This window comes from Aotus nancymaae, unplaced genomic scaffold, assembly GCF_030222135.1.
Source record: "Aotus nancymaae isolate 86718 unplaced genomic scaffold, 86718_ANA_hifiasm-v0.15.2.pri h1tg000049l, whole genome shotgun sequence".
In the NCBI taxonomy this organism is placed as follows: Eukaryota; Metazoa; Chordata; class Mammalia; order Primates; family Aotidae; genus Aotus; species Aotus nancymaae.
This window is the reverse complement of record NW_026988463.1, coordinates 203074-231055: the sequence shown is the minus strand read 5'-3', so window position 1 is coordinate 231055 and position 27982 is coordinate 203074. Positions and strand designations below refer to the sequence as shown.

General features: G+C 45.7%; 1 protein-coding gene and 1 pseudogene across 5 annotated transcripts; one reads left to right on the top strand and one right to left on the bottom strand.

Moving 5' to 3' along the window:
• Positions 1-41: 41 nt before the first annotated feature.
• On the top strand, positions 42-27982 carry LUC7L (LUC7 like). Of its 5 annotated transcripts, none has more exons than XM_064362264.1 (9): positions 48-1860; positions 5774-5872; positions 12965-13075; positions 15150-15293; positions 20172-20348; positions 24261-24349; positions 26429-26458; positions 26835-27002; positions 27640-27982. In XM_064362264.1, the coding sequence occupies exons 2-9, from the start codon at positions 5777-5779 to the stop codon at positions 27779-27781; spliced, it is 957 nt and encodes a 318-aa protein (XP_064218334.1). In that variant the 5' UTR covers positions 48-1860; positions 5774-5776; the 3' UTR covers positions 27782-27982. The 5 variants fall into 5 exon arrangements, with proteins under 5 accessions (XP_064218336.1, XP_064218334.1, XP_064218339.1 ...); XM_064362269.1 differs by having other exon boundaries at positions 51-1860; positions 26835-27039; XM_064362267.1 differs by lacking the exon at positions 48-1860 and adding an exon at positions 12491-12554 and having other exon boundaries at positions 5784-5872.
• LOC105728355 (small ribosomal subunit protein eS8-like) lies at positions 21486-22183 on the bottom strand (annotated as a pseudogene).

Genomic DNA, 27982 nt, shown 5'->3' with positions numbered 1-27982 from the left:
GTTATTTCTGAGCCGGTTGTGGGTCTGGGTCGGGCTCCTCTCTCGGAGTCTGCGCCGTGGATGGGGCTTCAGCCTCCTTCCTGTTTACAGTCCGGCGACTTCTTCCCCGGCGAGTGCCGCGGCTCTGTGCCCCTCCGCGAACTGTGGAGTCGGCGGAGGGCTGGAATCAGCGTGGGCTCCAGGTCGCTGGCAGTCGGGTGGCAGAACTCCTCTGAGGCTCCTTGGGAAGAAGCTACACCCGAGGGAGCCGGATGGGGCTCGAAACCCTGGCCCGTTCTGGTTCTGTACCATTGCAAGGGGAGCCGTAAACTGAGCTGTTCTAACGTGGGTTCTGCCTAGTACTCTCCCAGCTCCCCCCTTCCCTCAGCACCCCGGAGAGCCTCTGTGTAGCCAGCTCTTGGCAGTCGTTAGGTAGGTTGTGCTGTGTAGGGAGGACCTCAAGATCATGATGGTTGTCACAGGAGGAAGCGATTGCGTCTTTGCAAAGCTATATACCTGCTGTGGTTTGTGTTTTCTTTTCTACTGAAGTAATGAAGTTGTAAGTTCACACTGGCACATTCTCAGGGCTGTGCAGATTATTTGCACTTTATTTCATAGGCGAATAAGTGCTTTTTAGCTTTCTTTGTATATTGAGTTGCTTTTGAATTGCTTCCCATATTTTTATTTCATACAAACTGAACAATTGTGGCCCCTCTATTTTATTTATAAAGGTTCAGTGTATCTTTGCCTGCCTACATCAATCTGCAAGGGAGTTGCAGAAAGCCTCATGTTCATCGAGCCGTGAGTCACAACCAATTTCTAAGCTGTTATAACAAAAAAGTGTTTGCTTTTTTTCACGAGTAACTTTAAAAGTGTAGTTTAGAAAGAAAACATTTTCAATAAAAAGACACTACATTAATCCTGGATGCTTGCAAATCCTAAAAGATATTCCTCTAGTGTTGCACAGCTCTGTGTTGTACACACAGACTGGCTTAAAATTTGTCACATACCACTTTGCCTTTACTTTTATGTATCATTCCCCCGACTTCCTTACTGCAGGTGTGGGCAAGAAAACTTTTCCTTTAACACTTTTCAACAGCGGGCATAAAATTCTGCAGCTGAGGTCTTGAAGAATGCAGATGGGTACAGTATGTGTTGGAGCTCACAGTGTGTATTGACTAACCTAGTTCCTTTTTGCTTTTTTTGGTATTGTCTTGTTAAAAGTGACTCCCAGGTAGCAACTCTCTTTTTTAAGGGTGGGTACAAAAGGGACATAGGAAGAATAGATTTAGATTATTTAAAAGTCTTCGATAGTATTTGAAAGCTTTCTTCTTCATTCAATTTTGGGCAAAACACTGCCTCTGCATTTGTTCATAACAAAAAGATTAATAAGTAGCTTTTGTTGGTGGAAATTACCAGCTCTAAAAGTCACCCTTGGTGGTTCATGGACCTCTGATTAGCTTGGGTTGTGGAATCTCATTGCCACGTGTATACGTGGAGCCAATGGCCTTTTGGTGCTCAGCCCTTTACGTCTGACTCCTTGACTTCTTTGGTACAATGATGGAGTCAGATCTCATTAAGTGCGATTCTTCATGATATAACTAGCCTAAAAAAAAATGTGCATTCCACTCCAGTTGTAAATAACTTTAGAGCAGCTTTTCATTGTATTTGATTGGGAGAACACAGAAATGATAGTCTGCAAATCATCCAGGTGAATTGTTATATTAGTTCTTTTTGTGGTTAGTGTGATAATATTGTCTTATTTAAAACCACAAATGAATTTCAGGAGATGAAACCAGACAGAGGGTCAAGTTTACAGATGACCGTGTCTGCAAGAGTCACCTTCTGGACTGCTGCCCCCATGACATCCTGGCTGGGACGGTAGGTGCATTTTGGAGGACCTCATAGAAGACTCTATCATAAGTGCTGTGTAGGCACTGAAGGTTGTTAAGTTGAATTTTGTTTTAACATAAGTTTGTTTTTCTGTAAGTGACTGAGTTAGAGCAGGTAATCCTCTACTCGTATGTATGTCGGCATGCATGCATACACGCAGTGGGGTCTCACTCTGTGTTGCCCAGGCTGAAGTATAACGGTATAGTCACAGCTCACTGCAGCCTCGAACTCCTGGGCTCCAGTGATCCTCCTACCTCAGCTTCTTGAGGAGCTGGGACTCCAGGCTTGAACCATTTTCCTGGCTCAATCCTCCACTCTTTAATTGGCAGAAATCCCTGATGCCCTTAAAATGATAGATTCTATTCATTTGGTAGGATTTTATATTATAGAACAAATTTCACTCTTGTAAAATTCTGTCTGCAAAGTTACTAGATTTTTTTTGTAAAGTCGTTTATAGTGAGATATACACAGCTAAATAGGGCAAGTAGGAAGTATTCTTTTTGTTTTATTTTGTTTTGAGATGGAATCTCGCTCTGTTGCCCAGGCTAGAGTGCAGTCGCGCGATCTTGGCCTGCAACCTTCACCTCCTGGGTTCAAGCAATTCTTCTGCCTCAGCCTCCCGAGCACTTGGGACTACAGGTGTACACCACCATTTTTGTATTTTTAATAGAGACAGGGTTTCACTATATTGGTCAGACTGGTCTCAAACTCCTGACTCGTGATCCTTCTGTCTTGGCCTCCCTAAGTGCTGGAATTACAGGTGTGAGCCACTGCGCGTGGCCTAGGACAAGTATTCTGATTTCGTTGTAGCACAAAATATGTTTTAGGTAAGCCTGTAGTTCTTTGAAGATTCTATATGGGTTTGATTTTTGACCTCAAATAGAGTGTGTGGAAGACTTTTGATCAAGGAAGGTACATTTTCTTCCCCAAATTCTTCGTTGTTGTTTTTATTTTATTTTTTTGTGATAGAGTCTCATGCTGTTGCCCAGGCTGGAGTGCAGTGGCATGATCTCAGCTCATTGCAACCTCTGCTTCCTGGGTTCAACTGATTTTCCTGCCTCAGCCTCCCAAGTAGGTGGGATTACAGGCACCTGCCACCACGACCAGCTAATTTTTGTATTTTTAGTAGCAACAGGGTGTAACCATGTTGGCCAGGCTGCTCTCAAACCCCTGACCTTGTGATCTGCCTCCCTTGGCCTCCCAAAGGGCTGGGATTACAGGAATGAGCCACCATACCCGGCCCCCCTTTTTTTGGCGGGAGGGGAGGAGACAGTTTTACTCTTTTTGCTTCGAGTGGAGAAATAGCTGTGTCATGATCTCGGTTCACCACAACCTCTGCCTCCCCTGAGGCTCCTGCCTCAGCCTCCCCAGTAGCTGGGATTATAGGTATATGCCAGCATGACCGGCTAATTTTGTATTTCAGTAGAAACGGGGTTTCTCCATATTGGACACGGTGGTCTTGAACTCCTGACCTCCTGATCTACCCTCCTTGGCCTCCCAAAGTGCTGGGATGACGAGCGTGAGCCACTGCACTTGGCCAAATTTTTTTTTTTTTTTTGAAACGGAGTCTCACTTAGCTACCCAGGCTGGAGTGCAGTGGTGTGATCTCGACTCACAGCAACCACTGTCTCCCGGGTTCAAGTGATTCTTCTATCTCAGCCTCCTGAGTGGCTGGGATTACAGGCACTCGCCATCATGCCTGGCTATTTTTAGTATTTTAGTAGAGATGGGGTTTTACCACGTTGGCCAGACTGATCTTGAACTCCTGACCTCAAGTCATACGCCTATCTTGGCTTCCCAAAGTGCGGGGATTACAGGTGTGAACCACTGCCCCCGGTTGCTTGGCCAAATTTTTTTTTTTTTTTTTTTTTTTTGAGACGGAGTTTCGCTCGTTACCCAGGCTGGAGTGCAATGGCGCGATCTCAGCTCACCGCAACCTCTGCCTCCTGGGTTCAGGCAATTCTCCTGCCTCAGCCTCCTGAGTAGCTGGGATTACAGGCACGCGCCACCATGCCCAGCTAATTTTTTGTATTTTTAGTAGAGACGGGGTTTCACCATGTTGACCAGGATGGTCTCGATCTCTTGACCTCGTGATCCACCTGCCTCGGCCTCCCAAAGTGCTGGGATTACAGGCTTGAGCCACCGCGCCCGGCCTCGGCCAAATTTTTAATTTTTTCATAGAGAGGACTCACTATGTTGCCCAGGCTGACATCGAACTCCTGGGTTCAAGTGATCTCCCCACCTTGCCCTTCCTAAGTGTGCAGATTGCAGACGTGCTACCGCAGCTGGTCCCAACATCATTTTTTTTTTTCTTCCTGGTTATGTAGACATGTTCATTTTTCCTATTGGGGGTGTCTCTTAATTGGGATGTTGGGTTTTGTTAACATGCACTTTATAACTTGACACCATGATCCTCAACCCACAAACTTCCCTATTGCTGTGTGGATTTGGCCAGAAGCAGAAGATGTCTGCATAGTCCTATACTTAGGATGTAGATTAAAATCATACATTCTTGTCTAATTGTACTGCATGTGGTACACACATAATAGCACATCACGCTAATCTTACAACATAGGTCATTTTGTTTTAGTGAAGGAACATTTTGTTTGTCAAACAGGAACTGAGTGGGACAGATATCTGTCCCCACTTTTATGTTCAGGGTTATTTCCCAGGTTAGGAGAATGTGTAGAGGATTCGTTTGGCTATGAACTAGGCTATTCTGCTTTATTCCCTTTGATAGACAATTGGCTCCACAAAGCCAATGTGAGTTTGCGATATAATTGCCAAAACCTAACTTCTGTCTGCTCTTTCCTTTTCCTCTGTCTCTGCATCTTAGGCATCAAGCATCTCGAGTAGTCAAGATTGCAAGACAGAATGCCTACAGACTTGTTGCAGTGAGACTGTTTTCTGGCCCTTTCCTTTTTTTTTTCTTGAGGCAGAGTCTGGCTCTTATTGCCAGGCTGGAGTACAGTGGTGCGATCCCCACTCACTGCAACCTCCACCTCGCAGGTTCAAGCAATGCTTGTGCCTCAGCTTCCTGAGTAGCTGGGATTACAGGTGCCCACCACCACACCTGGCTAACTCTTATATTTTTAGTGGAGACTTGGTTTTATCTTGTTGGCCAGGCTGGTCTTGAACTCCTGACCTCAAGTGATCATGCTGCCTTAGCCTCCCAAAGTGCTGGGATTACAGGTGTGATCCACTGTGCCCGGCCCTGGCTCTTTCCTATCCTCACCATCCCACATGCTACCATTTACTGAATCCTTGGACTGATGCAAAAATAAAACTGGGCCCGGTGTGGCGGCTCATGCTTGTAATGCCAGCAGTTTGAGAGGCTAAGGTGGGTGGATTACTTGAGGTCAGAAGTTCGAGACCAACCTGGCCAATGTTATGAAACCCCATCTGTACTAAAAATTAAAAAAAAAATTAGCTTGGCATGGTGCCTGGAGCTTGTAATCCTCCCAGCTACTTGTGAGCATGAGGCAGGAGAATTGGTTGAACCTGGGAGGCAGGGTTTGCAGTGAGCTGAGATCATGCCACTGAACTCCAACCTCCTAGGTGACAGAGTGAGACTCCATTTCAAAAACAAAAACAAAAACAAAAAAAAAAGACTGACAAAAGCCAGTTAATTCAGTTGTCTTGATTACAGTCCAGTTATCTTTGGGTCTAAAAGAAATAGAAACCTTACACTATTAAATGCATCAGTTTCAAGTATCATGTAGTCACGATGGTAAAAGTGAAATGAGGCTTCTCAGCCATATCCCCTTTCTTAATTTTCTTATTATAGTTTCAGTTTTCCAAAAAATGATCATTTATTTTGGTGACAGTTGAAAAACCAAGTCTTGTGATGTGTTTTCTACTGTAGGTAGGCACTCATGTATTTTTTGTTTCTTTTTTACAGCGCATGGATTTAGGAGAATGTACCAAAATCCACGACTTGGCCCTCCGAGCAGATTATGAGATTGCAAGTAAAGAAAGAGACCTGTTTTTTGAATTGGATGTAAGTTTTATTTAGTGTTGATGTATTCGTACTGCGAAGAACCCAATATTGAACTAACAAGAATAATGTAACATACGTAAGTTATGAAGCAAAATAATAAAGTTGATACTTGTTATCCTGCCACTCAAGCTGAGAGCTAGAACAGCCAGTACTGTCTACATCTGTGTGTCTACTGTCCTGTCACTGTCATAAATATTAATATGTATCATCTCATTTTGTTGCTTTTAAATATTTGTTACATTTTTATGTGTCCTTGAACAGTGTTTGTTCTTGCTTAGTTTTGAGCTTTATAAAAATGGTTTCACAGTGTAGAGTGTTTAAAATTAGATTTTTTTCGTTCGGTGTTATGTGTCTGTTTACCCAGGTTGCTACATGTTGTTTGTTTTCACCTTTCTTTATTCATAGACGTTTAGATTGAGTCTAGTTTTGGTATTGCAGACAATATGAATGTTTTTGAATATCTTTGTCATGTGTATAAAGATTTATCTTGGGTATATTCCTAGGAGAGGAATTGCTGGTTCGTGCGGGATACCCACATTCATCCTTGCAAGACAATTTTGTAGTGTTGTCTTCTTGTTTATATTTGATAAAGTCTCTGTGCAGATTTTCACCCCATAGCAGTGTGTACACGTTAACCAATGCTTTGTATTATCAGACCATTTAAGTTTTGCAGTTTAGTGGTTATAAAATGGCATTTCATTATGGTCTTAATTTGCATTTCTTAGTATTCAGTAGTTGTGATGTTTTATCTACATTAGTAAATCTTTTTTTTTTTGAGATAGGGTTTCACTCTGTTGCCCAAAGATTATAGCTGACTGTAATTGAATTCCTGGGCTCAGGTGATCCTCCTTCCTCAGCCTCCTGAATAGCTACAACTGCAGATGCACATGACCCTTTGTGGCTAATTGTTTATTTATTTATTTAATTTTTGAGACAGGGTCTTGTTCTGTCACACAGGCTGGAGAGAATTTGCGTGATCGTGGCTTGTTGTAACCTTGACCTCTTGGGCTCAGTGATACCTCTGCCTCATGCTCCTGAATAGTTGGGGGTACAGGTGTGTACCAACACACCCAGCTTTTTTTGTTTGTTTGTTTGTTTTGTAGTGACAGGGTCTTATTGTGTTGCCCAGGCTGGTCTCAAACTCTTGGCCTCAAGCGGTCTTGCCACCTCAGACTCTGAAAAGTGTTGGGATTTCAGGTGTGCGCCACTGTGCCTGGCCAGTAAATCCATCTCGAGTAGCATTTTCAGCTTTTTTTCATTGTTGCTCTCAGAGGAGCCTTTTTAAACTTTTTCTTCTAATTGTCCCATTTCACCCTTCACCCTATGAAATTTTGATATCACAGACAACCTGCATATATATATATATATATTTTTTTTTTTTTTTAACCAGAGGCCCACTGCATTCCTAAAGGAACAACCTGCATATTTGTTTATGTACTGTGATTTTTTTCTGGGCCATAGACCATTGTAATATATGGTATTTTTTTACTCTTTAAAATGAGTGTTCACTCCTGCCCCCATCAAGAATACATGATTTTTTTTTTTTTTTTTTTTTTGAGACGGAGTTTCGCTCTTGTTACCCAGGCTGGAGTGCAATGGTGTGATCCGCAACCTCCGCCTCCTGGGTTCAGGCAATTCTCCTGCCTCAGCCTCCCGAGTAGCTGGGATTACAGGCACGCACTACCATGCCCAGCTAATTTTTTGTATTTTTAGTAGAGGCGGGGTTTCACCATGTTGACCAGGATGGTCTCAATCTCTTGACCTCATGATCCACCCGTCTCGGCCTCCCGAAGTGCTGGGATTACAGGCGTGAGCCACCGCGCCCGGCCGATTTTTTTTTTTTTTTTTTTTTTTTTTTGGGAGATGGAGTATCTCTCTGTCACCAGGCTGGAGTGCAGTAGTGTGATCTTGGCTCACTGCAGGCTCCACCTCCTGGGTTCAAGTGATTCTCTTGTCTCAGCCTCTGGAGTAGCTGGGACTATAGGCACGTGCTACCGTGCCCAGCTAATTTTTGTATTTTTAGTAGAGACAGGGTTTTACCATGTTGGCCAGGATGGTCTCGATCTCCTGACCTTGTGATCCACACCGGTTCGAGCAGTTCTCCTGCCTCAGCCTCCCAAGTAGCCAGGATTACAGACATGTGCCACCATGCCCTGCTAATTTTTGTATTTTTAGTAGAGACAGGGTTTCACCGTGCTGGCAGGATGGTCTTGCTCTCATGACCTCGTGATCCTCCCACCTTGGTCTTCCAAAGTGCTGGGATTACAGGCATGCACCACTGCGCCTGGCTTATTTTTCTTTAATGTCTGTGCTAACAACGAGTTACCAAACTTTTGGTTCTGCCAATCAGAGGTTAAAAAAAAAAAAGACATTTATAGGCTAGGGGCAGTGGCTCGTGTAATCCCAGCACCTTTGGAGGCCACAGCGGGTGGATCACTTGAAGCCTGGAGTTTGAGACCAGCCTGGCCAACGTGGCAAAACCCCTTCTCTGCTAAAAACACGAAAAGTAGCTGGGTGTGGTGGCGCATGGCTGTAATACCAGCTACTTGGGTGGCTGAGGCACGAGCACTGCTGAACCCAGGAGGCGGAGGTTGCAGTGAGCTCAGATGGTGCCACTACACTCTAGCCTGGGTGACATAGTGAGACTGTGTCTCCCCCTCACCTCCCTCCCCCTTAGAAGAAAAAGACATTTGTGGGCCTTGATTTTCTGCCTAGGCCATCACAGTAAGCTTGATGGATGGGACTCCTGGCACATTTCTACCAGGCATCTACCCAGAACTCAGTTGTTTCACCTGGGAGAAGATGCCTCCATATCCCCATTATTGGCTCCTTCCAGCCTGATTCAGCCTCAGCCTGACCACAACAGAGCCAGGCCTTTATTTGTTTTATCTGGAAGTTGCCTAGGAAAGGATGTGTGCTATATTTGTTATAAGGTAATCTATAAACTAAGTTTATCAAACAGCAATAGTAATCAAATTAAGCTCTGAAAAAGTTACAGATGGCCAGGTGTTTGCTCACACCCATAATCCCAGTACTTTGGGAGGTGGAGACAGGAAAATTGCTTGAACCCAGGAGTTCGAGATCAGCCTGGGCAAAGTTTCTACAGAATCAGAAATTTTAGCTGGGTGTAGTGATGTGTCCCTATAGTTCTACCCACTTGGGAGGCTGAGGTGGAAGGATGGCTTGAGCGTGAGGCTAAAGTGAGCCATGATTGTGCCGCTGCATTCTAGCCTGGGTGACAGAGCAAGATCCTCTCTGGAATAAAAAGGGGAAAAAAATTCAAAAAGGTATATTTCTTTAGTGTTCACATGTTGAAAATATAGTGAATGTATTTTTGTAATTCAGCAGAAGTGTAATTGACCTTTTCCCCCATGCTGTCTGGCTATGTGATGTTGTGACACATTTTCAGAACAACACATATGGGCTCATTTCAAAGTTGTTTTTAGTATACCACATGAGACCAGTTCTGATTCTATGTAGTTTTTCTGTCTTACGGATGTCCAGTGTAATAGATTTTTCTAGGTCAAGTGTCTTGGGTTAGAGTCCCTGTGTGACCCTGGGCAAGTTATTTCACCCTCTTCTAGTCTCTCTAAACTGGGCTGACGATGGCTGCCTCAGATTTGTGAGGATGAAGTGCAAGGTCTTTGGAGCCAGACCACAAGGGTCGTTGCATCCTGACTCCATTGCTCACCGAGTAGTTTGGCAGCTGTACTTCAGTTTCATCTGCGCAATAGAGATCCAACAAGTTCCTCTGCGGCTGTTTTGAGGTGTGTGGTGCACACGCACAGCGCAGGCCACCTGTTTGCTCTGACAGTTCTGACTGACAGCATGGGCTTATTGGGCTCAGTGATCTCTGGCCTGTGTCATTGCTGCTGGGCCGGGAGAGCTGGGAATGGTACCAGACAGTCCATGTGTGGAGGGACAACGTCCTCAGCGGAGATGACAGTTGCTAATACTGTCCAGTTTTGCCATACTATTAAGACAGGCCTTTGTGCTGGTGCTGTCATGCTTAGGTGCTTTTAGGATTCATGTTTCATAGCACCACTCTGAAAGATAGAGAGGTTGGGTTGACTTTCTTTCTTTCTTTTTTTTTTTTTTTCTGAGACAGGAGTCTCACACTGTTCCCTGGGCTGGAGTACAATGGCCTCACTGTATTCTCCGCCTCCTGGGTTCAAGCGATTCTCCTGCCTCAGCCTCCCAAGTAACTGGGATTACAGGTGCCCACCACCACACCCAACTAATTTTTTGTATTTTTAGTAGAGATGGGGTTTCACTATTTTGGCCAGGCTAGTCTCGAACTCCTGACCTCATGATCTGCTTGCCTCAGCCTCCCAAAGTGCTGGGATTACAGGCATGAGCCACCGTGCCCACCCTTTTTGTTTTTTGAGACAGAGTCTTGCTCTGTCGCCCAGGCTGGACTACAATGGCATGGTGTTGGCTCCCTGCAACCTCCACCTCCCAGGTTCAAGTGATTCTTCTGCCTCAGCCTCCAGAGTAGCTGGGATTACAGGTGCCTGCCACCATGCCAGGCTAATTTTTATATTTTTAGTGGAGGCAGGGTTTCACCATCTTGGCCAAGGTAGTCTCAAACTCCTGACTTTGTGATCTGCCCACCTTGACCTCCCAAATGCTGGAATTACACGTGTGAGCTACCGTGCCATTTTTTTTTTACATTTTTAGTAGAGACGGGTTTCACCCTGTTGGCCAGGCTGGTGACCTCAGGTGATCCATCCCTGTTGGCCTCCCAAAGTGCTGAACCTGGCCTACCATTTAGTTTTTAGGTTATCAGACATCTGAGTCCATAGCCGATTTGGATTCTGCCTAAGGGGCAGGTAATGGCTTTGATTGGTTAGGGTATTGGCAGAGTTGTCAGCTGCCTGTTTCCTGTTTGACCCCTCATGAGTGAATTCCTGAGTCTTTCTCAGGTGAGTGGGTGATCACTCTGCTTGGGCAGACAGTAGAGAGCCACTGTGTGGGTGAATCTGGGGCATCTCAGACTGGTCTGTTAGGGGCTGTTGTCTGAGGTAGGCACAGAAGAGAAGGCACCGTGACCCTTACCAGCTCCTTAGTCCTTGGATCCCGATGAGCCCCAGCCAGCTCTTCATCTTCCCAGCAAGCCCAGTGTACAGGTGCATATACGCAGTCAAATGCCAGATCGTTTGCTTTCTGAAATGTTTACTAGAGAATATCTGAGTAACAACAAGAGGCAGTTTGTTATTTTTTTGAGATGGAGACTCGCTCTTTTTGCCCAGGCTGGAATGTGGTAGCGTGACCTCAGCTCACTGCAACCTCCGCCTCCCAGGTTCAAGTGATTCTTCTGCCTCCACCTCCCAAAGTTCTGGGATTACAGGCATGAGCTACTGTGCCTGGCCAAGAGGCAGTTTTTGAATTCCAAAATGATGGAGTGATATCTGGGAGTCAGCCTTCATGAATGCTGCTTGTCCTTTCTCCAGCTTCCTAGGAGACTGGGTACCAGGAGACTTAGAGCTTCTTCCCTGTCTTGACCTACTCCGAAATATGCATGTTTTTGAAAAAAATATTTAAGATTTCTAGACAAGATTATAACCTCCTCCAGTGTCTTTTTGATCCATTCCAGATGTTTGTGGAGCAGTTTATTACAGATGACCTACGCTCCTGTCCATTTTAGGAGTGGTGACACAGATTATCACCCCTTAGTGTTTTCCTGTCATCTGCCTTCTCATCTCTACCTAAAATTTTGTTTTTGGTAAAAGATTGTGCTGTCTAAACCTGTCCTCATTGCAGAACAAACTTACTTGCATTTAACCTGATGCTGACATTAGAAAGCTGACTTATAGTATAATGTTAAGTGTTTCTTATTTGGTCAGTGGCTGACAGTTGGAAAAGTGAGGCCCTATCTGTATTTTTTTTTTTTTTTTGAGACTCAGTATCGCTCTGTCGCCTAGCCTGGAGTGTAGTGTCGCCATCTTGGCTCACTGCAACCTCTCCCTCCTGAGTTCAAGGGATTCTTCTGTCTCAGTCTCCTGAGTAGCTGTGACTACAGGTGCGCACCACCATGCCTGGCTAATTTTTGTATTTTTAGTAGAAACAGAGTTTTTTTTTTTTTTGATACAAAGTCTTGCTCTGTTGCCCAAGCTGGAGTACAGTGACACAGTCTCGGCTCACTGCAGCCTCTGCCTCCTAGGCTCAAGTGGTTCTTCCGCCTCGGCCTCCCGAGTAGCTGGGATTACAGGCACACGCCAGCATGCCTGGTTAATTTTTGCATTTTTATTTAGAGACAGGGTTTTACCACGTTGGCCAGGCTGGTCTCGAACTCTTGACCTCAGGTGATCCACCCACCTGAGCCTCCAAAAGTGCTGGTATTACAGGTGTGAGCCACTGCGCTTGACCCTGTCTGTATTTTTATCTGAAATTATGTTGGCCTTTGCCTAGTTATGGTGAATTAACTTTAGCATATGATAGTTCTCTTATTGTTTTGCACCAACCGTTTTCAGGGTTAGCACTTAGACGTCTGAGTTTCTTTTCCTTTATTTCTTTGGGTAAATAGCAACCAGGTTTTCCTACTACTTTAGACAGTAGGCAATAACGAAATGTATTCATAGCTCTCAGTAATGTTTGTTCTGTTGTTTTGTTTTTGAGGTGAAAGGGGGGACCCTACCCTCAGAACATGAGGGAATAATATTTACGTGGCTCACAAAGACCAGTGAGTACATCATATGCATCTCTCACGACTCCCCAGAAGAGGGCCTTCAGCGCTAGTCTAGGCTCAGCCTTTTCTGTCCCTCTGAGAACGCTCTGAATTGCTGCAAAGTGTTTTCATTTTCCTCAAAATTTCTTTGTAATGTTATTGAGGGTTGAGATCCTTTTACAAATTTTGGAAATTTTAAATCAAATGAGAAGACCATGCTTCCAATCATTCATTCTGTTTAACAGATCCCCTTGATTTAATGCAATTATGAATGTGTTAGCAATAGTGTAGTTGAAGATCTTCCCATTTAATCTACAGGCTTTAAAGAAACGAAACCAGGAGTGTATTTCCTATCAAGCTAATGGGTTCCAGGACTTTTTGCTTTACATATAATTGATGATCGCTGTCTGCTTTTCCCATGCTAGGCAATGGATCACTTGGAGTCCTTTATTGCGGAATGTGATCGGAGAACTGAGCTTGCCAAGAAACGACTGGCAGAAACACAGGAGGAGATCAGTGCAGAAGTTTCTGCAAAGGTATGCTTGGGTGACGGTGACTGCTACTCATTATGTTCTTGCAAGTACTGGGTTGTCAGTAGCTGTTAACTCACCCTCAGCACTGATTGGGTGGACAGTAACTCAGTATTCTCTACCTTATTCCAGTTAAGGACAGAGGGCTGTAATCAGGCATTCATGTGTCATTCTCATCCCTCAGGAGCTTCTGCCCATTTTCCTCCTCTGTACATGGTTTTATTATTATTTTTAAAACTTGAATGTAATATTTGCTGAGTTTGGTGGCTCACGCCTATAATCCTAGCAGTTTGGGAGACCCAGATGGGGCAGATTACCTAATCACAGGAGTTCTAGACCAGCCTGGGCAACATGACGAAACCCCATCTACAAAAAATACAAATATTAGCTAGGCTTGGTGATGCACATGTGTACCTCAGTTCTTCAGGAGGCTCAGGTGGGAAGATCACTTGAGCCTGGGGAGGTTGAGGCTTCGGTGAGCTATGATCAAGCTACTGTACTCCAGCCTGGATAACAGAGTGAGACTCTGCCTCAAATGAAAAAAAAAATTACTGTCTTTTTTTAAAAAAAAAAAGAGATGGAGTCCCTGTTGCCTGGGCTGGTCTCGAGCTCTTGGGCTTAAGTGATCTTCCCACCTTGTCCTCCCAAACTTCTGGGATTACCGGCGTGAGCCAGCGTGCCCAGCCTTTACATGTTGTTTTATTTTTTTTATTTTATTTTTATTTTTTTGAGACGGAGTTTCGCTCTTGTTACCCAGGCTGGAGTGCAATGGCGCTATCTCGGCTCACCGCAACCTCCGCCTCCTGGGTTCAGGCAATTCTCCTGCCTCAGCCTCCTGAGTAGCTGGGATTACAGGCACGCGCCACCATGCCCAGCTAATTTTTTGTATTTTTAGTAGAGACGGGGTTTCACCATGTTGACCAGGATGGTCTCGATCTCTTGACCTTGTGATCCACCCGCCTCGGCCTCCCAAAGTGTTGGGATTACAGGCGTGAGCCACCGCGCCCGGCCCACATGTTGTTTTAAACTTTAACATCTCCACATAAAACTGGAAAGAATTACTAAGGAAATGGTCAAACTGTGGTACATCCGTATTACAGAATGAAAAAGGAGGTAGATTTGTATGTAATTAGAATACCAGGTACATCACACTTGTTTTTTCTCTTCAGTGGAACTAAGTCTCTCCTTGTTTCTTCTTTTCAATATTGCAAAAGCATTTCTTAGGATTTATGCAATTGCTGTTGTGACCAAAGGTGCTATTTTGTTTCAGAAGATAAATCTCAGTAATTAGGTATTTTGCTTATAGCATACATTAGTGCATTTAAACCTAGACACTTTGTTACCCATACCGAGAAGAAAAAAGTCATAAAAAGAGACATCCTCATTGATCCTTGAAACCATGTTGGAAGTGACAAAGGTGCTATTGGTTTCATTGGAACACAGCACATGGGATTAATTTATGGTTATAGTCTCAATGCTGGCAATAAGGATCCCTTAATTCTTAAGTGTGGATTTTTTTTTTTTTTTTAAAGATGGGGTTTCACCACGTTAGTCAGGCTGGTCTTGAACTCCTGACCTCAGGTGATCCACCCGCCTTGGCCTCCAAAGTGTTTGGATTATAGGCGTGAGCCACCACGCCTGGCCTTTTTTTTTTTTTTTTTTTTAAAGACGAAGTCTTGCTCTGTCGCCCAGGCTGGAGTGCAGTAGCTTGACCTCATCTCACTGCCACCTCCGCCTCCCGGGTTCAAGTGATTCTTCTGCTTCAGCCTCCCGAGTAGGTAGGATTGCAGGCACGTACCACTATGCCTGACTGATTTTTGTATTTTTAGTAGAGATGGGGTTCCACCTTGTTGGCCAGGCTGCTCTTAAACTGCTGACCTCAGGTGATATGCCCGCCTCGGTCTCCCAAAGTGCTGGGATTATAGGCATGAGCAACCACTCCCGGCCTTAAGTGTGGGTCTTTAGATGGTCCATTTATTTTCAGTAGAACAGACTGGAAATGGAGCAGGAGAAACCCTTGTTTCCTTTGCATTCACTTTCATTTTTAGATGTCTGCTTACCTGATTCTTTCTCCTCACAGGCAGAAAAAGTACATGAGTTAAATGAAGAAATAGGAAAACTCCTTGCTAAAGCCGAACAGCTAGGGGCTGAAGGTAATGTGGATGAATCCCAGAAGATTCTTATGGAAGTGGAAAAAGTTCGTGCAAAGAAAAAAGAAGCTGAGGTTGGTGAGAGAAATGTCTTAGGGAAAGAGACATCTTAGTAATTTGGAAGAGGTGACCATTTGAATTAATTTAAGCCATACTTGCTTGCATTTAGAAAGAAATTATGAACCTCGTTTTTTCAAGCAGTTTTAGCTTCATAGCAAAATTGAGAAGTACAGAGATTCTCCATGTACCCCCTCCTTAGACAGCCTCCTCCATTCCCAGCATCCCTCACAGTCAGTGGGTCTGCCTTCACACATCATTATCACCCAACGTCTGTAGAAAATGTTAGATATGTCATGAATACGTAAAATATATGTGGATACTAGATTTTTTTATTTATACCATAAAATATATACAAATGTGTTATGAAAAGGTAACATTTATCAAAACGTATGCATATGGCCAGGTATGATGGCTCTTGGCTTTAGTCTCAGCTGCTTGGGAGGCTGAGATGATAGGATCCTTTAATCCTAAGAGTTTTGAAGTCCAGCCTGGGCAACATAGCAAGACCCTGTCTCTAAAAAAGAAAAAACTTACATGTAAACACTTACAGACCGTACATGATACCATTTGCCATTGAGAGATGTAAACAAACATACTGCAGAGATGCAATATTAAGTCAGTCCTGCATGAGAATAACTGTAATGTATGCTGTACTACTACAGTAATTAATGCCACCTCTTGTTGCTATTGTGTGGAGCTGAAGTGTTGCAAGTATCCACTTGAAACACCATGTAACACTAATCGTCTCGGAAGGAGCAGTTCACCTCCAGTACGTTGCTTACCACAGTAAAAAGTGATCTCGTGTTTAGTGCAATACCATAAACTTTGAGTAATGCCATAGGAGCCATATGATGAGTGCCACTAGTGATGCTGAAAATGCTTTTAAGGAGGCAAGAAGAGTCACAATATTACAAGAAAGAGTGGAATTGCTTGATATATACATTAGATTGAGGTCTGTAGCTGCAGTTGCCACCATTTCAGACAGACAGTTTATGTTATAAATGAGCAATATAAACAGTTGATTAGCACAGCACAGCACAGTACTACAAATGTGTTTCATTTTCCTTATAATTTTTTTTGATAACATTTTCTTTAGCTTACTTTATTGTAAGAATACGGTATATAGGGGGCCGGGCGCGGTGGCTCACGCCTGTAATCCCAGCACTTTGGGAGGCCGAGCGGGTGGATCACGAGGTCAAGAGATCGAGACCATCCTGGTCAACATGGTGAAACCCCGTCTCTACTAAAAATACAAAAAAAAATTAGCTGGGCATAGTGGTGCGTGCCTGTAATCCCAGCTACTCAGGAGGCTGAGGCAGGAAAATTGCCTGAACCCAGGAGGCAGAGGTTGTGGTGAGCCGAGATCATGCCATTGCACTCCAGCCTGGGTAACAAGAGCGAAACTCCGTCTCAAAAAAAAAAAAAAAAAAAAAAGAATACGGTATATAATATATACAAATAAGTATTAATCTGTAAACTTGTCCAACCTGAGGGCCATGGGCCACATGCAGCCCAGGACAGTTTTGAATACTGCCCAACACAAATTTATAAACTTTTTAAAAACGTTATGAGATTTTCTTTTATTTTGAGATGCAGTCTTGCTCTGTACCCGGGCTAGGGTGCAGTGGCATGATCTCAACTCAACTGCAACCTCCACCTCCTAGGCTTAAGCAATTCTCCTGCTTCAGCTTCTCTGGTAGCTGGGATTACAGGCTCCCACCACCACACCCAGCTAAGTTTTCTTTATTTTATTTTATTTTATTTATTTATTTATTTTTTGAGATGGAGTCTCACCTTGTCGCCTAGGCTGGAGTGCAATGGTGTGACCTTGGCTCACTGAGACCTCTGCCTCCCAGGTTCAAATGATTCTCCTATCTCAGCCTCCTGAGTAGCTGGAATTACAGGCGCATGCCACCATGCCTGGCTAATTTGTATTTTTAGTAGAGAGTTCTGTTCCTGTTTCTCCATGTCATCTTCAGCAGTTGGTAATGGTGGTTTTTGCTATTCTGATAGGTGTGTAGTGGCATATTGTTTTTTTTCTTATTATTTATTTTTTGAGACAGTTTCGCTCTGTTGCCCAAGCTAGAGTGCAGTGGCTCGATCTTGGCTCACCACAACCTCTGCCTCCTGGTTTCAAGCAATTCTTGTGCCTCAGCCTCCCAAGTAGCTGGGATTACAGGTGTGCACCACCACACCTGGCTCATATTTTGTATTTTTAGTAGAGATGGGGTTTCACCATTTTGGCCAGGCCAGTCTGGAACTCCTGTCCTCAAGTGATCCACTCACCTCAGCCTCCCAGAGGGCTGGTGTTACAGCTGTGAGCCGCTGCACCCAGCCAGAACTTTTAAATTTTCATGAAGTCCATTTTGTCAATTATTTCTTTCATGGATTATGCTTTTGATGGTTTATCTAAAAAGGCATTACTTTGTGATCCAGAATACCTGTTTCGTTTAAAAAAAAAAAAAAAAAGGAATTACTACACAAACTTATCTAGATCTAGATCTTCTGTGTTGTTTTTGTTTTTGTTTTTGTTTTTTGAGACGGAGTCTCGCTCTCTGGCCAGCCTGGAGTGCAGTGGCGCGATCTCAGCTCACTGTAACCTCTGCCTCCTGGTATCAAGCAGTTCTCCTGCCTCAGCCTTCCCAATAGCTGAGACTACAGGTGCGTGCTACCACGCCCAGCTAATGTTGGTATTTTTAGTAGAGACGGAGTTTCACCATGTTGGCCAGGATGGTGTCAATCTCTTGACCTCCTGATCCACTTGCCTCAGCCTCCCAAAGTGCTGGGATCACAGGCGTAAACCACTGTGCCTGTTCGAGATTGACTTTTTTACTCAACATAATTAGCATTTATTTTGAAAGATGTTATGAGGGTGGCATTTAAGGTTTCAAAACTATAGAAGGGGACAGAATATTGTTTTTGCTTAAGGATTTTTTTCAGTTGATGGTGTAGTATACTGTAATGGAAATTAAAGTTCTTGTTCTTTTCTTATCCACTCCCCACCTTTTATTTTTTAATATTTGAGACAGGGTCTTGCTGTCACCCAGGGTTGCCTAGGGTGAAGTGCAGTGGTGTGCAGTCACAGCTCACTGCCCCCTCAATCTCCTGGGCTCAGGCAATTCTTCCAAATCAGCCTCTTGAGTAGATGGGACTACAGGTGTTTGTCACCACATTGGGCTAATTAATTTTTTATTTTTAGAGACTGGGTCTTGCTGTGTTGCCCATGTAGGTCTCAGACTCCTGGGCTCAAGTGATTCTTCTCAGTCTCCCAAAGTGCTGAGATTATAGACATGAGTCACTGCACCCAGCCTGGAATGCATTTTTTTTTTTTTTTTGAGACTCAGTCTTGCTCTGTCACCCAGGCTGGAGTGCAGTGGCGTGATGTTGGCTTACTGCAGCCTCTACTTCCTGGGTTCAAGCAATCCCTCTGCCTCAGCCTTCTGAGTAGCTGGGACTACAGGCAAGCGCCACCATGCCCAGCTAGTTTTTGTATTTTTTTTTTTGACAGAGTCTTGCTTTGTCACCCAGGCTGGAATGCCACAGTGTGGTCTCTGCTCACTGCAAACTCCGCCTCCTGGGTTCAAGTATTTCTTCTGCCTCAGCCTCTTGAGTAGCTGGGATTACAGGCTCGCGACACCATGCCTGGCTAATTTTTGCTTTTTTTTTTTTTTTGAGACTGAGTTGCGCTCTTGTTACCCAGGCTGGAGTGCAATGGCACGATCTCGGCTCACCGCAACCTCTGCCTCCTGGGTTCAGGCAATTCTCCTGCCTCAGCCTCCTGAGTAGCTGGGATTACAGGCGTGCGCCACCATGCCCAGCTAATTTTTTTTTTGTATTTTTAGTAGAGACGGGGTTTCACCATGTTGACCAGGATAGTCTCGATCTCTTGACCTCGTGATCCACCCGCCTCGGCCTCCCAAAGTGCTAGGATTACAGGCGTGAGCCACCGCGCCCGGCCTATTTTTGCATTTTTAGTAGAGATGGGGTTTCACCATGTTGGCCAGGCTGGTCTCGAACTCCTGACCTCGTGATCCACCCACCTCAGCCTCCCAAAATGCTGGGATTACAGGCATGAGCCACTGCAGCCTGGCCAGTTTTTTTTGTGTGTGTGACAGCATTTTCCTCTGTCATCCTGGTTGGAGTGTAGTGGTGTAATCTCAGCTCACTGCAACCTCTATTTCCTGGGCTTAAGCAATTCTCGTGCCTCATCCTTTCCAGTAGCTGGGATTACAGGTGCCTGCCACCACGCCTGACTAATTTTTACAGTTTTAGTAGTGACGGGTTTTGCCATGTTGGCCCAATTCATCTTGAACTCCTGGCCTCAAGTGATCCATCTGCCTTGGCCTCCCAGAGTGCTGGGATTACAGGCGTGAGCCTCCGAGCCCAGCCTGTTAGTGCATTTCTTTTTTTTTTTTTTTTTTTTTTTTTTTTTGAGGCGGAGTTTCGCGCTCGTTACCCAGGCTGGAGTGCAATGGCACGATCTCGGCTCACCGCACCTCCGCCTCCTGGGTTCAGGCAATTCTCCTGCCTCAGCCTCCTGAGTAGCTGGGATTACAGGCACACGCCACCATGCCCAGCTAATTTTTTGTATTTTTAGTAGAGACGGGGTTTCACCGTGTTGACCAGGATGGTCTCGATCTCTTGACCTCGTGATCCACCCGCCTCGGCCTCCCAAAGTGCTGGGATTACAGGCTTGAGCCACCGCGCCCGGCCTAGTGCATTTCTTAAATAAACAGTGAAAATTGAATTGGTCATAAATATTTGAAGTTTTGTTTGTTTTTTTTTTAATATTTGTTTAAAAGTTACCTCTGTCATCAAATGTTTACATTTTGGAGATTGGATTCATGCTGACTGTTCTGTATGCCTTTTATCTTTCTATTTTCCTTCTCCAGGAAGAATATAGAAATTCTATGCCTGCTTCCAGTTTTCAGCAGCAAAAGCTGCGTGTCTGTGAGGTCTGTTCAGCCTACCTTGGTCTCCATGACAATGACCGTCGCCTGGCAGACCACTTCGGTGGCAAGTTACACTTGGGGTTCATTCAGATCCGAGAGAAGCTTGATCAGTTAAGGGTATGTTCATCTGTTTCTGGAGAAAGCTGAGTTGTCTTGAGGTGTCTTTACGTTCCTTTAATTTTTAAAAACCTTAGTGTTTACCACTACACCCGGCTAATTTTCATGTTTTTAATAGAGATGGGGTTTTGCCATGTTGCCCAGGCTGGTCTCGAACTCCGGAGCTCAGGTAATCCATCTGCCTCAGCCTCCCAAAGTGCTAGGATTACAGGTGTGAGCCACAGTGCTTGGCCCTAATGTAGTATTTTTTTTACATCTGCAAGTCTTTTATTTCCTTAGTGTGTATTTCTGCATTAGAAATGTGAATGTAGTGAAATGTTTTTCCCTTAAGAAGCATTAACTTGGTTAGAAAGCTTGTTTTATCATTGCAGTTATGAGTAGCATAGAGTTGACCAAAACAACACAACTTGTATTACAAACTCTGATAAGTAATTATTAAAATAACAGCTCAGAATGTCTTTGGAAGTACACCTCATAATGATAGGGAGAGTATGAGTTCTGTGCCCTAATTACAGGAGGCTTCACTCACAGTAGTCCCAGAGATGTCCACCTGCCTCCGCCTCCCAAAGTTCTCAGATTACACGTGAGCCACAGCACCTGACCAATCCTTAATTTTTGAAAAAATGCCATCCTTGAGGCTAGGCCTGGTGGCTCATGCCTGTATAAGGAATTTAGGAAGCCAAGGCAGGAGAATTGATTGAGCTCAGGAGTTTGAGACCAGCCTGGCAATGTAAGGGGGGACCCTGTCTCTACCAAAAATTTAATAATTAGCCGACCGTGGAGGTGTGTACCTTTGGTTCCCGCCACTCAGGAGGCTGAGGTGGATTGTTTGGACCTCGGAGGTCAAGACTGCAGTAAACAGTGATTGCGCCACTGCACTCCAACCTAGACAACAGAGGATTTTGTTTTGTTTTGTTTTTTAAGAGACAGGGTATCCCTCTGTCACCCAGTCTGGAGTGTAGTGATGTGATGGTAGCTAAAAGCTTATTGTCACCGTAATCTGGAACTCCTGGACTCGAGTGGTCCTCTGTCCTCAGTCTCCTGAGTAGCCGCGACTATCGGCGCGCACCACCATGCCTGGCTAATTTTTTTTGTGAACAGAACAAACAATAAACACCTTTATTACATGGGTGAAGACAGAAAACAGGGATTTATTTGCCTTTCCGGGCCTTGATTTTCCTAAGATAGAACTCCAACTCTTTGCCCGCTAGCACATAGCCATCTGCTCGGCCACACTGTCCCCGTCTTGAAGTGATGCACACAAGAAGCTTGCCCTGCTGGAACTGCTCCTTCAGGAGACTGCTGATTTGGTCATTCTTTTTCCTTTCGTCATATTTCTTCTGAATTTTTTGATTGTTTTTTGTTTAAAATCTCTTCCTCCTCAGGAGTCAGCTTGGCTCCCTTCTTGTGGCCCAGGGGCAGCGCATAGTGGGTCTCGAACCACGGTCGGTACGGTGTGCTGTCAATGAGCACGATGCAATTCTTCACCAGGGTCTTGGTACTGACCAGCTCGTTTGTAGACAACATCGATGATCCTTATTTTGCGAGTACAACGCTCTGAGCCCCAGGAGAAACTCCCCACGTCCAGCCTCAGGGCACGGTATTTCTTGTTACCACCCTGCACACGCACTGTGTGGATGCGGTGGGGGCCCCAGCTCATACTTCGCTTCTTGTGGTGGGGGTTTCCTTTGCCCCCAGTCTTGTGGCACTTGTGCCAGTTGTCCCGAGAGATGCCCATTGCTTGGCGCTGGCTGGAAAGAGAATTTTTTTTTAAATTGTACTTCAGGTTCTGGGGTACATGTGCAGATTATGCAGGATTGTTGCATAGGTACATACATGGTGAGGTGGTTTGCTGCCTCCATCTGCCCCCCCCAGCTTTTTTTTTTTAAAGACAGGAATGTCTTACTATGTTTGCCAGGCAAGTCTCAAACTCCTGGCCTGAAATGATTCTGCCTGTTCAGCCTCCGAGAGTGCCGAGATGGTGTGAGCCACTGTACCTGTCTTTAATGCCATCCTTAAACATAACCTTAAAGATTTCATCCATGTGTGCCCTGTCCCAAACACAGCATGAGCATGGGCGAAGGTTTAGAGCTGAAGGTGCCGGTCACCCAGCTCTCCATTCTTGCTGTGCCCTCTCATGCTGTGGGGAACGTGCTCTGATCCAAACTGGGCATGGAAGATTATCCTTACGCCATCATAGCTCTCTGGGTGAAGACTAGTGATTCTTTGTTTCACTGGCTCTGACTTGCTCTCACTCAGGGCTTCACTTGGCAGACATGTGGGGCATTAAATGGCCCGGAGTTGATACTGGGAGTCGGGGGTGCACAGAACGGTGCTGGTGCTTTTCCGCTAAGCTCGCCTTGATGGTGTTTTCACCGGTGAGGTTTCTCATAGCCTCCTCCCCTTACAAGGTTTTCATAATCAGTCTGATGATTCTAGACTGTGTTGAAAGCCAGGTGCTTTTGACAAACCAGTAAAAAAAAAAAAAAAAAAAGCCTGGTGCAGAGGATATGTGGTCCACCTCCCATGCCCTGCTGTCCTCAAACTCAGTTTAGTCTAAAGCCAGCATAACACCCAGCACCCTGAGGCTGGGCTGCTTTTTGGCAGCAGGAATTCTGATCCCAGTAGCAGGATGTGTTTGATCATATATCTCTGTTCTGTTTTACCATAAACTAGCTTTCTGGGTTGGTTTGAAACAATGTGATCAATTCCTTGTGAGTTAGAAGTATAGGACAGTGTGTTACCAAATTGTTAAAATGTAATGATATGTTACGCTGGGTGGCTCAGGCCTATAACCCCAGCACTTTGGGAGGCCAAGGTAAGAGGATTGCTTGAGCTGAGAAGTTCAAGACCAGCTTGGGAAACATAGCAAGATCCTGTCTATAAATTTTTTTTTTTTTTTAAATAAAAGTCCGTCTTTTTGGAAAAAAAATTTTTTTTTTTTTTATTTGACACGGAGTCTCACTCTGTCACCCCAGGTGGAGTACAGTGGCATGATCTCGGGTCACTGCAACCTCTCCCTCCCTGTTCAAGTGATTCTCCTGCCTCAGCCTCCTAAGTAGCTGGGACTACAGGCGCGTGCCACCATGCCTAGCTAATTTTTGTATTTTTAATAGAGACAGGGTTTCACTATGGTATCCAGGCTGGTCTCAAACTCCTTACCTTGTAATCCGCCCACCTCGAACTCCCAAAGTGCTGGGATTATAGGTGTGAGCCACTGCGTCTGGCCTAAAAAATTTTTAAAAATTAGTTGGCCATGGTGGCACATACCTGTAAGAGTACCAGCTACTCCGGAGGTGGAGGTAAAGAGGATTGCTTAAGCCTGGGAGGTCGAGGCTACAGTGTGATTACACCACGGCACTCCGTCTAGCCTGGGTGGACGGAAAGACCTCAAAAAAAACAGGGCGGGGCACGGTGGCTCACGCCTGTAATCGCAGCACTTTGGGAGGCTGAGGTTGGCAGATCACAAGGTCAAGAGATTGAGACCATCCTGGCCAATATGGTGAAACCCCATCTCTATTAAAAATACAAAACTTAGCCGGGCGTGGTGGCATGCACCTGTGGTCCCAGCTACTTGAGAGGCTGAGGCAGAAGAATGGCTTGAATCCAGGAGGCGGAGATTGCAGTGAGCCGAGATTGCGCCACTGTACTGCAGCCTGGCGACAGAGCAAGACTCCGTCTCAAAACAAAACAAAACAAAAGTAAATAAAATGTAATGATAAACCATTTTTTCATGCATTATCTTCTTCGTTAGGAAGTATTAAAAATGAATGTGTTCCAATTTCCTAAAAATGTTTCTTCAGTTTTTAAATTACCGATACTGAGCTCGTATAAAGGTGCTTTGTTAACTAGCATTCACACTCTGGTTTGTGTAACTTGCTCTTCCTTCATTTTTCTGTTTCATTTATTTAGAAAACTGTCGCTGAAAAGCAGGAGAAGAGAAATCAGGATCGCTTGAGGAGGAGAGAGGAGAGGGAGCGAGAGGAGCGTCTGAGCAGGAGGTAAGCCTGGGGGCTGGCACTGGATGGGCTGCCCCGGCCTCAGGCGTCCCCTGCTGCCTCCATTCCACTGTTGCTTGGAATAGTTGGGCCTGCTCATTAGGCCACTATAAGAGAAAGAAGTACGACCAGGCCCACTGGTTCAAGCCTCTAATCCCAGCACTTTGGGACTGAGGCGGGCAGATCACTTGAGATCAGCGATTGAGACCAGCCTGGCCAAGATGGTGAAACCCTGTCTCTACTAAAAATACAAAAATTAGCTGGACGTGGTGGCATGTGCCTGTAATCCCAGCTACTCTGGAGACTGAGGTGGGAGAATCACTTGAACCTGGGAGGCAGAGGTTGCAGTGTACCGAGATCGTGCCACTGTACTCTAGCCTGGGCAACAAAGCAAGACTGCATCTCAAAAAACAACAACAACAAAAAAGAGAAGTAAACACATGGCATATTCCGTTCGACAAAACAAAACACAGCCCAGCCCAGGACTGTGTGCGCATGGCAGTCAGGAAAGGGCTCTGAGTTGTTGGAGGCTGCGTGTGGCACTGCTGATGACTTACTGGGTGCTCTGGGGCTGTTGGGCGGCTCCTTAAGAGGGGTGGTGCCTGTCTCCCTGTGGAGAACAGTGCTGGTGCGGGAGTGGGAACGGCAGGACCTTGGGGAGCTGGGCGAGAGAATCTAGATGGAGGAGGTGGCAGTTTAAGCCAGGTAAGGGGCTGAAGCAGTCTGGGAAAGTTCTGGGATGGAGCTGATGGGATCTGCTGTTAGTGTGTGAGGTGTGCAGAGGAGGAAATGAAGCGGGTTCCTGGTTTCTGTCCTTGAGTTGCTTCTTGGTGAGTTTGGAAGGCTGGGCATGGTGTGTTGGAGTGGGAGGAGGAAGGATGGTAGTAGCAGATGCTTCTGGCCACACTCAGCTTGAGAGGCCATCTTGAGGTGGGGGTGTTGAGTCTGACTGGAGTTGAGAGAAGAGGTGGGAGGCCGAAGTAACCTCTTGGACACAGCTTATTGTCCAGGAAGGTTCCCAAACCGCTTTTCCTGAAAGAACTCAGTGTGTAACTCAGAGAGGGCGAATGTTGTTTATTGTGTTGGTTGTTTTAATTATCCAGCAGGAGATTTTTATTGTAAGGAGATTTAAACAGTATAGAAAAAATATTAAGCAAAACAGACTCCCATTTTTTTTCATGGAGTTGGACATTTTTACATGCATGACCATGTTTAAGTCATGTATGTTGTGGGTGTACATGGGGCCACTTGACCTTAATGGCTGTACGTTAATTCTTAGCAGGGGCATAGAATGAGGCCTTGTAGCTTACCTTTTTCAGACTCTGGTTGTGTGGCAGAATGAGCTCATGACTCTCAGCTGGCAGAAAGCCTGTGTCAGGAACTGAGGGCTTTGCTTTCACTTTGCTGTCTTTGGTGTGCCCCACTCAGCGCCTGCATGTTCTGTGCTGGTGTCTGTTGTCAAGACTGGAGAAGCGTTTGTAGGACTTGGGTGCAGTACAGTTAACCATTGGTGTGCACAGATTTCCCACGACCTTTATAATGTTACAAGGCTGTGTCTTATGCTCGGATGCAGTCCCGTCTGTGACGCTCAGGTGCCACTGAGATGGCCACATTGGCACTGCCCATTCAGACTGGAAACATGCAGGCAGCTCAAAAACAGCAGGTCTTTGGGGAAATGTCTCACTTCTTGGCTTAGATTTGGAGCCCTCCCCGCAGATGGTGAGGAATAGGGGTGCTTTTGGGAAGTTGTTCATCTTTTTTTTTTTTTTGGAGATGGAGTTTCACTCTTGTTGCCAACGCTGAAGTGCAGTGGCGCCATCTCAGTTCACTGCAACCTCCGCCTCCCGGGTTCAAATGATTCTCCTGCCTCAGTCTCCCGAGTAGCTGGGATTACAGGTGCCCACCACCCCGCCTGGGTAGTTTTTATATTTTTAGTAGAGATGGCATTTCATCATGTTGGCCAGGTTAGTCTCAAACTCCTGACCTCAGGTGATCCGCCTGCCTCAGCCTCCGAAAGTGCTGGGATTACAGGTGTGAGCCACCCTGTGCTCAGCCCTGTTCATCTTTTTTTTCCCTTTTTAGGTCAGGATCAAGAACCAGAGATCGCAGGAGGTGGGTTTCCAGATCCGTTAAAAGTATTCTCAGTCAAATATCTTTTTCCATCAGCCTTTTTCTTAATATTTAATGTTTATGCCTTTACAAATATTGTCTGGCAGGAGGGCTGGCTTGTGGAGGGCCCAGGGCAAGGGGTTGCTTGGTACAATGGAGGGTTCCCACTGTTAATGAGAGGGAAGGTTGGGGCCTGCAGGGTGACGGGAGTATCCAGGCCAGATGTTTTCAGGAGCCCTCATTGGAAAGGGTCTAGCCATTGGAGATAACTGATGGAAATATGTTAAACTTGGGGAAATAGCGGGGAAATGTCAGTAAAGCAGCGAGCGGAATCTGCTGAGGGGTGGAGCCTCACCCTCGGAACCTTCTGATTTTTCAGGTCACGCTCCAGGGATCGCCGTCGGAGGCGGTCAAGATCTACCTCCCGAGAGCGACGGAAGTTGTCCCGGTCCCGGTCCCGAGATAGACACAGGCGCCACCGCAGCCGTTCCCGGAGCCACAGCCGCGGACATCGTCGGGCTTCCCGGGACCGGAGTGCGAAATACAAGTAACTACTCTGACTCCTTCGGTAGCTGCAGCCAGGAGTGAGCCCTTCTCTGTGTTCCCAGGGTCTGCTGGGGGCCGTGTCTGGTGGGGATGGGCCTGGGCTGGCACTCAGGAATAGGGCTGGGGAGTCATAAACGGGACTCTGAGGTCTGGAAAGAGGCGAGAGGACTGTGGGGGAGCTCGCACAGCACCAGGTGACGCCGCAGGAGCTGCACGTGTGTCCCCAGCCTGCGCCCTGGGGCCCTGTGCACTGTTGCGCCCATACACAGAGTGGCTGAGTCTTAATGTCCTGACCAAGCCCTGCTTACCTCTGCTTTCATTTTCGTTTTTGGGATTTTTTTTCCCATTGTGTGTGTGTGTGTGTGTTTTAGCATGGTGCTGTGTTCTCCTTTGCTCTGTTGCTCTGTTTATGTTGTAGTGAAGGCTCTCCTTATTAAAACTCTTTGCAAAGGTCACTTTTTAATGGCTACCTAACATTCCATATGTGGTGGGCAGCTCTGGTTGGCCTCCGGGGGGCTTCCGGGTATAGGGGGCGCATGGCCTTCCCTGGCCTGGTCTGCGGGTCCACTGTCAGTGCCTGAGCAGCCAGCAGAAGTGGGGCAGCAGCCTCCACTGAGCCTCTGGTTCCCATTTCCCAGGTTCTCCAGAGAACGGGCATCCAGAGAGGCGTCCTGGGAGAGCGGGCGGAGTGAGCGGGGGCCCCCGGACTGGAGGCTCGAGAGCTCCAACGGGAAGATGGCTTCACGGAGGTCTGAAGAGAAGGAGGCCGGCGAGATCTGAACCTGTCTCCGGGTGCTGTAAATAGTCTGATAAACATTCACACAGTCTAAAATTACCCTTTATATTTGCTGAATATAACTCATCTTTTGTAGTTTAAAATTTCTATTGTTTTGGAGCTAGCTGTGAGTTTCTAGATTGTACAGAGTTGCTCCTGTGTTTTGGGGTCATGTTGAGTAGGAATAAATAAATCTGACGACTGCC

Bases quoted from the DNA above. Each gene is read 5' to 3' on its own strand.
- LUC7L (XM_064362264.1), top strand. From the start codon at position 5,777: ATGGATTTAGGAGAATGTACCAAAATCCACGACTTGGCCCTCCGAGCA. The intron at 5,873-12,964 runs GTAAGTTTTATT...TTCCCATGCTAG, and splicing joins ACCTGTTTTTTGAATTGGAT to GCAATGGATCACTTGGAGTC. The intron at 26,459-26,834 runs GTGGGTTTCCAG...CTGATTTTTCAG, and splicing joins AGAACCAGAGATCGCAGGAG to GTCACGCTCCAGGGATCGCC.